At 44.0% G+C, this 12,446-nt stretch overlaps 1 protein-coding gene across 2 annotated transcripts in view; it reads right to left on the minus strand.

The window, feature by feature from the left end:
- Positions 1–12,181, minus strand: part of LOC309547832 (uncharacterized protein) — a 29,800-nt gene extending 17,619 nt beyond the window's left edge. The window contains exons 1-6 of one of the 2 annotated variants that reach the window (XM_082247838.1): positions 12,051–12,181; positions 9,545–9,730; positions 8,321–8,429; positions 8,108–8,205; positions 1,964–2,014; positions 100–160 (exon numbers count right to left, since the gene is read on the minus strand). In XM_082247838.1, coding sequence (XP_082103964.1) covers positions 100–160; positions 1,964–2,014; positions 8,108–8,205; positions 8,321–8,429; positions 9,545–9,730; positions 12,051–12,170 — 625 coding nt within the window. In that variant the 5' untranslated portion in view covers positions 12,171–12,181. Of the gene's footprint in view, positions 1–99; positions 161–1,963; positions 2,018–8,107; positions 8,206–8,320; positions 8,430–9,544; positions 9,731–12,050 lie in introns of both variants that reach the window. The other variant, XM_082247837.1, reaches the window with a different exon arrangement.
- Positions 12,182–12,446: the final 265 nt, after the last annotated feature.

Raw genomic sequence — 12,446 nt, forward strand, 5'->3', positions numbered from 1 at the left:
GAGCAGACAGTTATCCCCCAACAGTAGCGGACAGCGCCATCAATGAGAAATAACGAACGTTCATTAGCAAGACCATTCTAGAAAGATTACACATCTCACCTGAGGTCATGTGATCAGCTTCCTCCTGCTTACACTGCTGGGGATACAACCAAGCCCCCTCCTGTACAAAACACAGCACATCAATTCTTCACTCCTATAGAACAGCAGAACGGGCAATACAATACAACACAATACAATGGCTACATAATTGTGAGAGCAATCATAGAAAAATTATTTTTTCTTTTTCTACTTAAACAAAAATACAGCCAAAACTTTTTTGGCTGTACTTCTCCAATGGATTACAGGAGCAAAGTTCGTTCTGCACTTCTGTGACCCGTTTTCAGCCAACAGTAGGCTAAAGCACGCTGGCGGCTGATGTCACAGAGCCAGATCTGTAAAGATCCTGACAATATAGTCAGGATCCGCCCAGAAGTATCAACCTCTCAGTGAGCCGCTGGAAGACTGAGCCAGCTGCTCCCTCCCCTCCACAGCCTGGCACTCCAGTGAGCACTGGAGGGGCTGAGCAGAGAGCCGGTGGCTGACACTCCCAGCTCTCTGCTCAGAGCAGAGGGGAGAACTGAGCGATTAGTGGTGTTTGATTGTTCAGTTCTCAGCGTAGAGGCAGTGGGGGGACAGATGCAGCATTGGATCAATACTGCAGCCACCTAGGTGAGTATTTTTTTTTCTTTTGAAATCCCCATACTTCTCTTTTAAAGTGGAACTGTGTATGGATATTGTTATCTATTGATCCTGCCAGTAGTTCCATTAACAGTAACAGGCTGACAACTCTGTTTGTTCTGCAGTGAAATCACACAACAGTGTTGTCACACTGTGATCGGGGTGGTCTTAGATGGACATGTAGTTTAAAATGGACTTAACCTCCCTGGCGGTATGATTCTTTTGGATTTTAGGTGCTGAAAGCGGTACCATTATTTTGCATGTAATTCTTGTGAATGAGCAGCCCAAACCAACTGTATACATATATTATATTTATTATGTATACAGTTGTTTGGGCTGCTCATTCACAAGAATTATATATATATATATATATATATATATATATATATATATATATATATATATATATATATATATATATATATATATATACACACACACACACACACACACACATATATATATATTTACATAAAAAGTACAGTAAAACTGCAAGAAAGGGCACTGGGGGGCAATGTAATGTGATTTTTTTTTATTTTGAACGGTATCAGTGTGTTTGGTGTGTTTTACATTCGAATTTGCCGCCGGTTCCACCTCCCGGTGGACGTCACGTCGCCGGAGACGGAAGCCGGGGCTCGCAGACGATCGGGAGAGAGCTCCGCCGCCGCATACCGCTCGCAGTCTTCGCTGGATCCCGGAGAAAAGGTAAGTTAAACCTCTTCCAGCATCCAGCGATCTTCCTAGCGCTACCCCGAGTGTGACTTGGGGTTACCGCTTTTGGCTCTAAAATCTTACCCCGAGTCACACTCGGGAATACCGTTAGGAAGGTTAATATACTATTAAAGGGTCTTTTTTCCCAATAGCAAACATGTTATACTTACCTGCTCTGTGCAATGGTTTTGCACACAGCAACCCTGATCCTCCTCCTTTGGGGTCCCCTGCAGGCGCTCCCGGCTTCTCTAGCCTTCGAAACCCCCCCCCCAATCGTTTCCCCCAGCAAGCCAGGGGAGGGGGGCAATACTTGTGTGGCCTGTGTCCATAAACTTCTCTTTGCCTAAATCACGGGGTCTGTACTTTTTATTTCCAAATCTGACAAGGAGCCAGGGTGGGAGGTGGGTGTAGTAGTAACAGTCTAAATGTTTAGGGTTTCAGGCAACACTTTGCTTCTTTGCCTTCCTTAGCCATTTACTGCATTGCCATTACACACAATGCAGTTCCAGCCAGCAGTAAGTAATCAGACACTTACCCTCCGCTGCTGGGAGTTGATCTGTAAATTATAACCTTCCGTGTTGAAGTACTGCTGCCATAGAAAAATAAGAAGCCAAAGATTGGTAAGTCTACAACAGTAAGTGAATTAACATGAGAAAGTAATATAAATGTTTTACACAAGCTGAGGATGTAAGTATGATATAAACTTAAAGCCCAACGCCAGGCAAAAAAACAAAAGTTTTACCATGCAGTGGGGCTGCACGTTTTTGTCTAAGGGATTGGAGAACAGAGATATACATTAACCTGATCTTCTTATCCACCACGCAAAAGATCGATCCCTGTGGCTACCGCCCCCCCCACCCCCATGTCATCACACCCACAGACCTGCTCTGGACCTGAGGACATCAGAACAGTCCACTGCCCGATTGTGGAGGAAGGCCATTTGCTGGTGGAGCAGAGGATTTATTGGGTAGGTTTTATAGCATAAAGTAAAAAAATATATATTTTTTTTCAAAATTTTCAGTCTTTTTTGTTTTTAGCGCAAAAAAATACCACCAATAGAAAGCTCTATATGAAGGGAAAAAAAGGCATCACGTTAATTTGGGTACAGCGTCGCACGACTGCGTAATTGTCCATTAAAGTAATGCAGGGCCGTATCGGAAAAAAAGGGCCTGGTCATGAAGGGGGTTAAACCTTCCGAAGCTGAAGTAGTTAAGATTGGCTTTTTTTTTTTTTTGCTAGAAAATTACTTAAGAGCCCCAAAGCATGATCTAGTTTCTGAAAGCACAGGGCCTGGAGAATAAAATGGTGGCTACTGCAAAAATGTTTCCAGCTGTTTTCAGAGCCCTCAGATTCCTCCTGCATTGAATTGTATTGTGACTGTACTGTCTGCCTTCATGTTGTAAGGCGCTGTGTAAACTGTTGGCACTATAAAGATCCTGTATAATAATAATAATACATTAAAGCGGAGTTCCATCCAAAAGTGGAACTTCTGCTCATCTGCTTCCTCCCCCCCTCCGGTGCCACATTTGGCACCTTTCGGGGGGGGGGGGGGGGACAAGTACCCTTCCCCACTTCTGAGAGACAGTGCCGCGGCGCCATACCCTTGGAAGTTCCGTCCCCTTTCTCCTTCCCCCGCCGCCGAGCCAATGAGAACAAGCAGCGCGCTTCGCGCATGCGCAGTAGGGAACCAGCTGTGAAGCCGAAAGGTTTCATTGCCAATTTCCCTTAGAGTGAATGGCGGGAGCGGCTAACCCGAAAATCGTCTGAGGTTCTGACATCGCAGTCTCCCTGGACAGGTAAGTTTCTATATATTAAAAGTCAGCAGCTACAGGATTTATACAGTAAATGTAAAAGGGGGAAACCTCGCACTTATGGGTCAAAAATATGTATTATGTACTTATTAAAAGTGACCAAAATGGCCAAATGAATGACCAAAATAAATAAAAAGCTGCTGCTGAAAGAAAGGGGTGTGTGCCTTTAAATAATGAAAAAACCCTGGGAATCAGCGCTGCTTAGTAAATAAACACTGTGTAATAGCAAACGCTTATATCCAATAGCATACAAAGTGCTCCGTGCATCCAAAAAGTGACCATGTGCAACAAAAATTCATATACATAAAAAATGTCCACAGATTATAAATTCATCAAGTGCTGCTGTGATATTCCGAAAAGTGCTGAAGTGCTTCAATAAATAGTGTTCAAAACGTGCTTACGTTGTATTCCGTCTTCCCATAATGTGTCCCCACTCACCACAATAACTTTGGGTTAAGTTAAACACACCTCCATGATGACCACTGCCTTGCTAAAGAAGCTGAGGGTAAGGGTGATGGACTGGCCAAGCATGTATCCAGACCTGGTGGAGGAGTGCAAGGTCTCTAACATCCACCAGCTCCGTGATGTTATCATGGAGGAGTGGAAGAGAACTCCAGTGGCAACCTGTGAAGCTCTGGTGAACTCCATGCCCAAGAGGGCTAAGGCAGTGCTGGAAAATAATGGTGGCCACACAAAATATTGACACTTTGGGCCCAATTTGGAGATTGTCACTTAGGGGTGTACTCACTTTTGTTGCCAGCGGTTTAGACATTAACCACTTCTGGACCTGAAGGATTTGCCCCCTTAATGACCAGGCCATTTTTTGCTATTTGGCACTGCGTTACTTTAACGGACAATAGGGCGGTCGTGCGACGCTGTACCCAAATACAATTGATGTCCTTTTTTTCCCACAAATAGAGCTTTCTTTTGGGGGTATTTGATCACCTCTGCGATTTTTATTTTTTGCGCTATAAACAAAAATATAGGCTGGCCCCCTGCTGTGGGTGGTTTTCTGGCACCCTGCTGTGGGGCGGTTGTCTGGCACCCTGCTGTGGGGCGGTTGTCTGGCACCCTGCTGTGGGGCGGTTGTCTGGCACCCTGCTGTGGGGCGGTTGTCTGGCACCCTGCTGTGGGGCGGTTGTCTGGCACCCTGCTGTGGGGCGGTTGTCTGGCACCCTGCTGTGGGGCGCGTCTCCTTCTGGTCCAGCCGTTCTGTGGCGTACACTGTCTGAGGCGAGGGAGGCGGCGGCCTTTGCCATATCCGGGTAGAAGCCAGGACTCCGATTGTCCGAACATTTGCAGGCCTAGTGCGGGGATGCGCACGAAGCAACATGGGTCCTGGCTTCTTCTACCTTGGCTGATGACATAGCGGGCTCCAAACAGATGAGTGGCTGGCTGGCACCCTGCTGTGGGTGGCTGTCTGGCACCCTGCTGTGGGTAGCTGCCTGGCACCCTGCTGTGGCTGGCTGGCGTGTCTCCTTCTGGTCCAGCCGTTCTGTGGCGTACACTGTCTGAGGCGAGGGAGGCGGCGGCCTTTGCCCTATGCGTGTAGAAGAAGCCAGGACTCAGACTGTCAGAACATTTGCAGGCCTAGTGCGGAGATGCGCACGACGCAACATGGGTCCTGGCTTCTTATACCTGGGCTGATGACATAGTGGGTCCCAAAGAGATGAGTGGCTGTCTGGCACCCTGCTGTGGCCAGCTGGTGTGTCCTCTCCTTCTGGTCCAGCCGTTCTGTGGCGTACACTGTCTGAGGCGAGGGAGGCGGTGGCCTTTGCCCTATCTGGGTAGAAGAAGTCAGGACTCCCACTGTCAGAACATTTGGAGGCCCAGTGCTGGAATGCCCACGATGCAACGTGGGTCCTGGCTTCTTCTACCTGGGCTGATAACATAGTGGGCCCCAAAGAGATGAGTGGCTGTCTGGCACCCTGCCGTGGGCGGCTGTCTGGCACCCTGTCGTGGGCGGCTGTCTGGCACCCTGCCGTGGGCGGCTGGTGTGTCCTCTCCTTCTGGTCCAGCCGTTCTGTGGCGTACACTGTCTGAGGCGAGGGAGGCGGTGGCCTTTGCCCTATCTGGGTAGAAGAAGTCAGGACTCCCACTGTCAGAACATTTGGAGGCCCAGTGCGGGAATGCGCACGATGCAACATGGGTCCTGGCTTCTTCTACCCGATGACATAGTGGACCCCAAAAAGATGCCTGCCACCGCAGAAGGGAGACCAATATCATTAATATCGGTAAGTTTGTGACCAATACTGAATATCAGCCCCTAATAATCGGTTGACCCCTTATCTACACCCCTCAGTCTCTCCAAACTATGGAGGCTTTGCATTGAATGTAGGTGGGGTGCATGCAAAATACAGCCTGCCTAGGAACACCCACTGCCCCAGACTTACATCCACCCATCGAGGTGATATTGGTCTAACTCTCAAGAGCCAGCCCACTGCTTGCATCAGGGCTCTTGATAGGAGTACGGAGGCAGAGTATATAGGTGTGATATTTTCAGGAAGCTATGTACAGCACCCTGCCAGCCCCTCCCACTAGCTATGATCTGTCTGCATTGCATAGAGCATCACAGGGCCTAACATAAGGTATGTAAAAAAATGGAAAGGTTAGTCATTATCGTGTTTATGACGGGAAAGGAGGAAGCAGGCAAGGCAAAATATAAGCAGATTAAATGACAGCTGTTCACACCCTATGATAAACACATCAGCCAGCAGACAGAGTATCCTCTATACAAAATAATTACAGGCATACCCCTTTTTTTTTTTTTTTTTTTAAATATGGAACGCTTCACGAATTTGCGTGTCATCCTTTGCGCAGGGGCCATGCTAATCTTCTCTGTATCGTTCCAATTTTAGTATATGTCCTGCCGAAGCGAGGACACAGGCATACCCCATTTTTAAGTATACAATGGGACCGGAGCATGTATGTTAAACAAAAATGTTCTTAAAGTGGAGCAATACCTTTTTTCACTTCTCAATGCATGTAAATACACTAGCTCTAGGGGAAATCTTGGTCAGCTTGGCATGCCACTCCTCCCGGTTTTTAACAATAGCATCTATGGGAAACCTTGGTCAAATTGACATGGCACTGCTCCCGAACCATAAGTGACAGGGACACTAAACTTGGGGAGCATGTTAAGGGGACCCAGGACTATGACATGGTAGATTACCTAGGCAAGCAGGCTGACCCCAAAATCATTCTAATGTTGTAGACCCGGGTCCCCTCTCGGTGCTCCCCAAGTTTGTTGTCTCTGTCACTTCTGTTTCGGGAGCAGTGCCATGCCAAGCTGACCAAGATTTCCCATAGACACCAATATGTCTGTACTCGCGAGTGTATGTAAAGAGAGGGTAAGAAAAGCGGGGTATACCTGTACATAAATGTTAAAAACAGGAATCCTGCAAACATAAAAGATCCATAAAAATGTACTTTCTGGTAAGGTAACTAAAACAACATGTGTATAGGCTGAAAACAGACTATATTTACCTCTTTGACCACTTTCCGCAAAATCATGTACCTGTACGGCATTTTGAGGAATTGGTTGTACCGGGGTGACCCTGCAGCTAGGAGGTATCACCCCGGTATCGCTTTTTAGAGTGGACGGTCCACTTTTAATGTGAGAACAACCGATGCAGCTAAGCAGCCGCTCGACCGTTATCACACGCAGCGGGAGGGGACGTCGCACCGCTCCTGCTGCCCAGGTCTCCCGTTCCATCGGGAGACCCGAGCGACCAGCCGGCACATCCGTCAGCTGTCCGGAGACCCAAACAAAGCTAGGATCAGCTTCAACCGAGTCTCCTATGTAGTAACCTGGAAGCAACGTCACTTTCGGTTTACTCAGCAACCAACTACGCCGATTTAAAAAAAAATCCAAAGTATTCAAAAATGCAGATTTTGGCGTTTTGAATACAAATACTACTACTAATAAAACTAGTACTAATACTAGTGCGGAGGAGGGGCTTGGTGTCTTTTAGACCCCAGATCCCTCTATAAAAGAAGAGTACCTATCACTGCCTATATTACTGGCACAAGGGATGTTTACATTCCTTTTGACAGCAATAAAAGCGATCCTATTTTTTTTTTTTTTAAGGAACATTGTAAAAAAAAAAAAAATATATACAATAATATGTTTAAAAGCATTACTGCGTACTCGCATGCCAAAAAAGATGCATTCGTAATTCGCACCCGCAAATTAAAACAAGTGTTCAAACCACAGGAGAGGTATTGCCACGATCGTTAGAGCGAGCGCAATAATTTTAGCAAATTAACTCTGTAACGTAATCGTTAACATTTTTAAAAGCATCGCCTATGGAGATTTTTTTAAGTACTGTAGTTTGTCGCCATTCCATGAGTGCGTGCAATTTTAAAGGGTAACATGTTAGGTATCGATTTACTGTACTTGGCGTCACATCATCTTTCACATTATACAAAAAAGTTGGGCTAACGTTACTGTTTAGTTTTTTTAATTCAGGGAAGTTTATTTTTTCCAAAAAAATTGTGTTTTAAAAGACCGCTGCGCAAACACCGTGCGACATAAAATATTGTAACGACCGCCATTTTATTCTCCAGAGTCTCTGCTAAAAAAAAAAAAAATTATATATGTATGTATGTATATATATATATATATATATATATATATATATATATATATATATATATATATATTTATATTAGAGGGCTCTAAGTAATTTTCTAGCAAAAAATACTGATTTTAACTTGTAGGCAATGAATGTCAGAAGTAGACTCTGTCTTTAGGTGGTTAGTGAAGATGAGACCAATACTCTGATTCTAAGAATTTAGAGACGATACAAGAAAAGTCTGGGAACACAGCTAACCAGAATACCAGATATCATCGCACTGTCCTGTACCTCATAATCCTGAGCCATCACACGGTTATCTCCTGCCATACGGTCCTGAGGATAGGGGGCGCTCCCACAGCTTTCTATGGTCTTCTCACTGCTGTCACCTGCAGGAGATACATAGAAAGGCAGGTTTAGAAAACCCAACAATTATTTTAATGCCCATTTATTAAATCTGTGCCTCTATATAAACGTGACTGCACAGGAAGACATAACTCTTACCCACTGAGCGGGGAGTCTGTGGGGTATCCATGTCGCTGTCCTTATGTAACCCTAAATAAGCCCACTCTGTCAGGGACAAGCTGGACACACCTTCACGCTTTACTGAGACCTGCAATGTAGAAGTGAGGTTTAAAGAGAGCCGGTCACCACTAACGCAATATCTGTCTAATCAGTCTTTAACTACTGTACATCTGGGGGTGTGTAGGGAAAGGGTTATTGAGAGATGTCGTTCTGGGGGCGGGGGGATAGGGAGTGTAGGGAAGGGTTCTTGGGAGATGTAGCTCTGGTGTCATGTAGGGAAGGGGTACTTGGTGATGTAGCTGTAGGGGTGAGTATGGAAGGACTCTTGGGAGATGGAACTCTGGGGATGTATATGGAAGGGGCTCTTGGGTAATGTAGTTCTGGGGGTGTGTAGGGAAGAGATTCTTGAGAGATGTTGCTCTGGTGGCATGTAGGGAAGGGGTTCTTGAGAGATGTAGCTCTAGTGGCATATCGGGAAGGGGTTCTTGAGAGATGTAGCTCTGGTGGCATGTAGGGAAGGGGGTTCTTGAGAGATGTAGCTCTGGTGGCATGTAGGGAAGGGGGTTCTTGAGAGATGTAGCTCTGGTGGCATGTAGGGAAGGGGTTCTTGAGAGATGTAGCTCTGGTGGCATGTAGGGAAGGGGGTTCTTGAGAGATGTAGCTCTGGTGGCATGTAGGGAAGGGGTTCTTGAGAGATGTAGCTCTGGTGGCATGTAGGGAAGGGGGTTCTTGAGAGATGTAGCTCTGGTGGCATGTAGGGAAGGGGGTTCTTGAGAGATGTAGCTCTGGTGGCATGTAGGGAAGGGGTTCTTGAGAGATGTAGCTCTGGTGGCATGTAGGGAAGGGGTTCTTGAGAGATGTAGCTCTAGTGGCATATCGGGAAGGGGTTCTTGAGAGATGTAGCTCTGGTGGCATATCGGGAAGGGGTTCTTGAGAGATGTAGCTCTGGTGGCATGTAGGGAAGGGGGTTCTTGAGAGATGTAGCTCTGGTGGCATGTAGGTAAGGGGTTCTTGAGAGATGTAGCTCTGGTGGCATGTAGGGAAGGGGGTTCTTGAGAGATGTAGCTCTAGTGGCATATCGGGAAGGGGTTCTTGAGAGATGTAGCTCTGGTGGCATATCGGGAAGTGGTTCTTGAGAGATGTAGCTCTGGTGGCATGTAGGGAAGGGGGTTCTTGAGCATGATTCTTAAAAAAAATAATCACCTTTTTGGTTTCCTTCTGAGGGGTCACCATGGGTTGCAAGTCCATTTGGTCATAGCTGCTATCCTCTGTCCCAGAGTGAGGAGAAGACTCCGGCATGGGGCTCGCGGTCTTACTTCCTCTATCCGGCGCGGAAGGGGCGCTGCCATCTTTGAGGTGATCACATGACTTCCTCACGACAACAAAATCCTACACAATAACCCACAGCAAAATACAAATCAAAATAATAATAATACAAAACACTTACCGGGGAACACATGCAAAGTGGAAAAAATCTTTTGGACACAGACAAAATCTATCACCATTACCCAAAGCAGATATTTTTTAAACACCTTTTCAATACTAATTTTAATATATTAATATTGTATTTTTATTTTTTTTTAAATAAAAAATGGCGCCTCCCTGTGATGTGGTGAACATGAATATTAGATGAGATATAAAGATGCGGCTGCCATCAAATTTTGGATAACCAGAAGAACAGATAGAAGTTATAATATGAAGCGCCGAATCAAAAAGTGCTAAATAGATAAATGGTGTTAATAAAGTGATAAATAAATAATTTAACCACTTCCATACCGGGCGATTTCTGGCACTCCGCTCCCACATGTAAAAATCTTATTTTTTTGCTAGAAAATTACTCGGAACCCCCAAACATTATATTATATATTTATTCATTTTTTTTTTTTTTGCAGAGACCCTAGGGAATAAAATGGCAACTTTTTATGTCCCACCAGTATTTGCGGAGAAATTTTTCAAATGCGTTTTTTTGGAAAAAAAATTGTTTTGTGAATTAAAAATAAAAAAAAAAAACACTAAAGTTAGCCCAATTTTTTTGTACAATGTGAAAGAAAGATGTGAAAGATGATGTTACGCCGAGTAGATACCTAACATGTCACGCTTTAAAACTGCGGACACTCGTGGAATGACGCCAAACTTCGGTACTTTAAAATCTCCATAAGTGACGCTTTAAAAATTGTTACAAGTTACCAGTTTAGAGTTACAGAGGAGGTCTTGAGCTACAATTGTTGCTCTCACTCCAACGTTCGCGGTGATACCTCACATGTATGGATTAAAAATAGTTTACATATGTGGTCGCAACGTACGCATGTGTTCGCTCCTGCGTGCGAGCTCGTGGGAAGGGGGCACTTTAATTTATTTTTTTATTGTTTATTTTATTTTTACACTTTCCCTTTTAAATCTTTTTTTTTTTTATCACTTTTATTCCTATTACAAGGAATTTAAACATCCCTTGTAATAGGAATAGTGAATGACAGGTCCTCTGTATAGAGAGATCTGGGGTCAATAAGACCTCAGATCGCTCCTACAGGCTAGAAAGCCTGAAATAAAAAAAAAACGTCACGTCGCGCCCGGGCCTCCGAGAGTCATAGAGACTGCCGGGGACCATCTAGGCAACAATATCCTGATTGAGGGGATAAGTATACAGCAATCCACAGTGAACACAGGGAGACCATCCGTCCATTATACATCTAAGGAGCCTGCTAAATGATTTAGAGCAAGCTGGGTCCTGGAGGCCGTCTGATCTCTGGTGAGTTACCCTCACACTAACGGGTGAAGGAACCTTTCAAGCACTTTTCCTAAATAAGATATTTTCAGCACCTTATGTCACTTTTTTGTAGTGGAATTTTTTTGCACGAAAAAATACTGCTGCACTTTATGAATTTATGGACTGGATGTATATTTATATGTACAGTAGTTTTTTATTGGATGGCATTTTTTTGCACTTCATGAATTATTGGGATTTATATATTTAATATTATGAATTATTGGGATTTATATATTTAATATTTATTATTTATCACCTTATTAACACAATTTGTGTATTTAGCACTTTTTGATTTGGCGCCTCTTATTGTTACTTCTATCTGTTCTTTTGGTTATCCAAAAATGGATAGATCTCATCAAATATTCATGTTTACCACATCACAGGGAGGCGCCATTTTTTAGTTTTTTTTTTAATATAAAATAAATAATACAATATTAATATATTAAAATAAAACTAGTATTGAAAGGGTGTTTAAAAAAAATCTGTTTTGGGTAATGGTGATAGATTTTGTCTGTGTCCAAAAGGTCTTTTTTTTTTTATTTATTATTATAGTTATATATTTATTATTTTTTTTATCACTTTATTTTTTAACACTATTTATCGATTTAGCACTTAGCACTTTTTGATTCAAGCCTCATATTGTTACTTCTATTATTTATTTTAATTTTAATTATTTTCCTTTTAAAATTCTACTAATTATCATCGGCCATGCGTGTTATCATAAAGTGAGGGCTTGATGGAATGTGATTTTTTTTATTGGACTACAACTGCATGGTACAATTATTATAAAAATAATTTTTTTATGGATGTCATATTGTTTTGTGTACTGCCAGCAGATAAATCACAAGTTATAAGCCCTATAGGCATCAGTGGCAAACAGAGATAATCCACCATGCGATATTGTGACTGCCCCCCTCCTCCCATATCAGCACACGGTGCCCTTACCTCCTTGGTCAGCAGGTGGATGATCTCCAGGGTGAAGTTCAGGAGTTTCTCTATGAGTAGATCTTTGTTCCTGTCCAGAGTCAGCGTGTGCCGTATGTGTTCCATCAACTGGACCTCCATGTCTGCTGGCAATGTCTGAGGAGAGAACAGAGTGATTGGAACTTAGTATGAGATCAATGTCCCTGTTTTTAAAATAGGATGTTATTGTTCACAAAGGAGGTCACTAACCACATGGAGAGGTCACGGAACCCACTGGTGAAGACGTCAGGGAACCTGCATAGAGAGGTTGCAGGACCCACACAGAGAGAGGTCATAGAACCCACATAGAAGGGTGGGTTCAAATAAAGCACAGTGGGAGGGATCAAAAAACTTGCATTGAGGGATCACAAAACCCAC

This window comes from Pelophylax lessonae, assembly GCF_965119305.1.
Source record: "Pelophylax lessonae genome assembly, chromosome: 2".
Classification (NCBI taxonomy): Eukaryota; Metazoa; Chordata; class Amphibia; order Anura; family Ranidae; genus Pelophylax; species Pelophylax lessonae.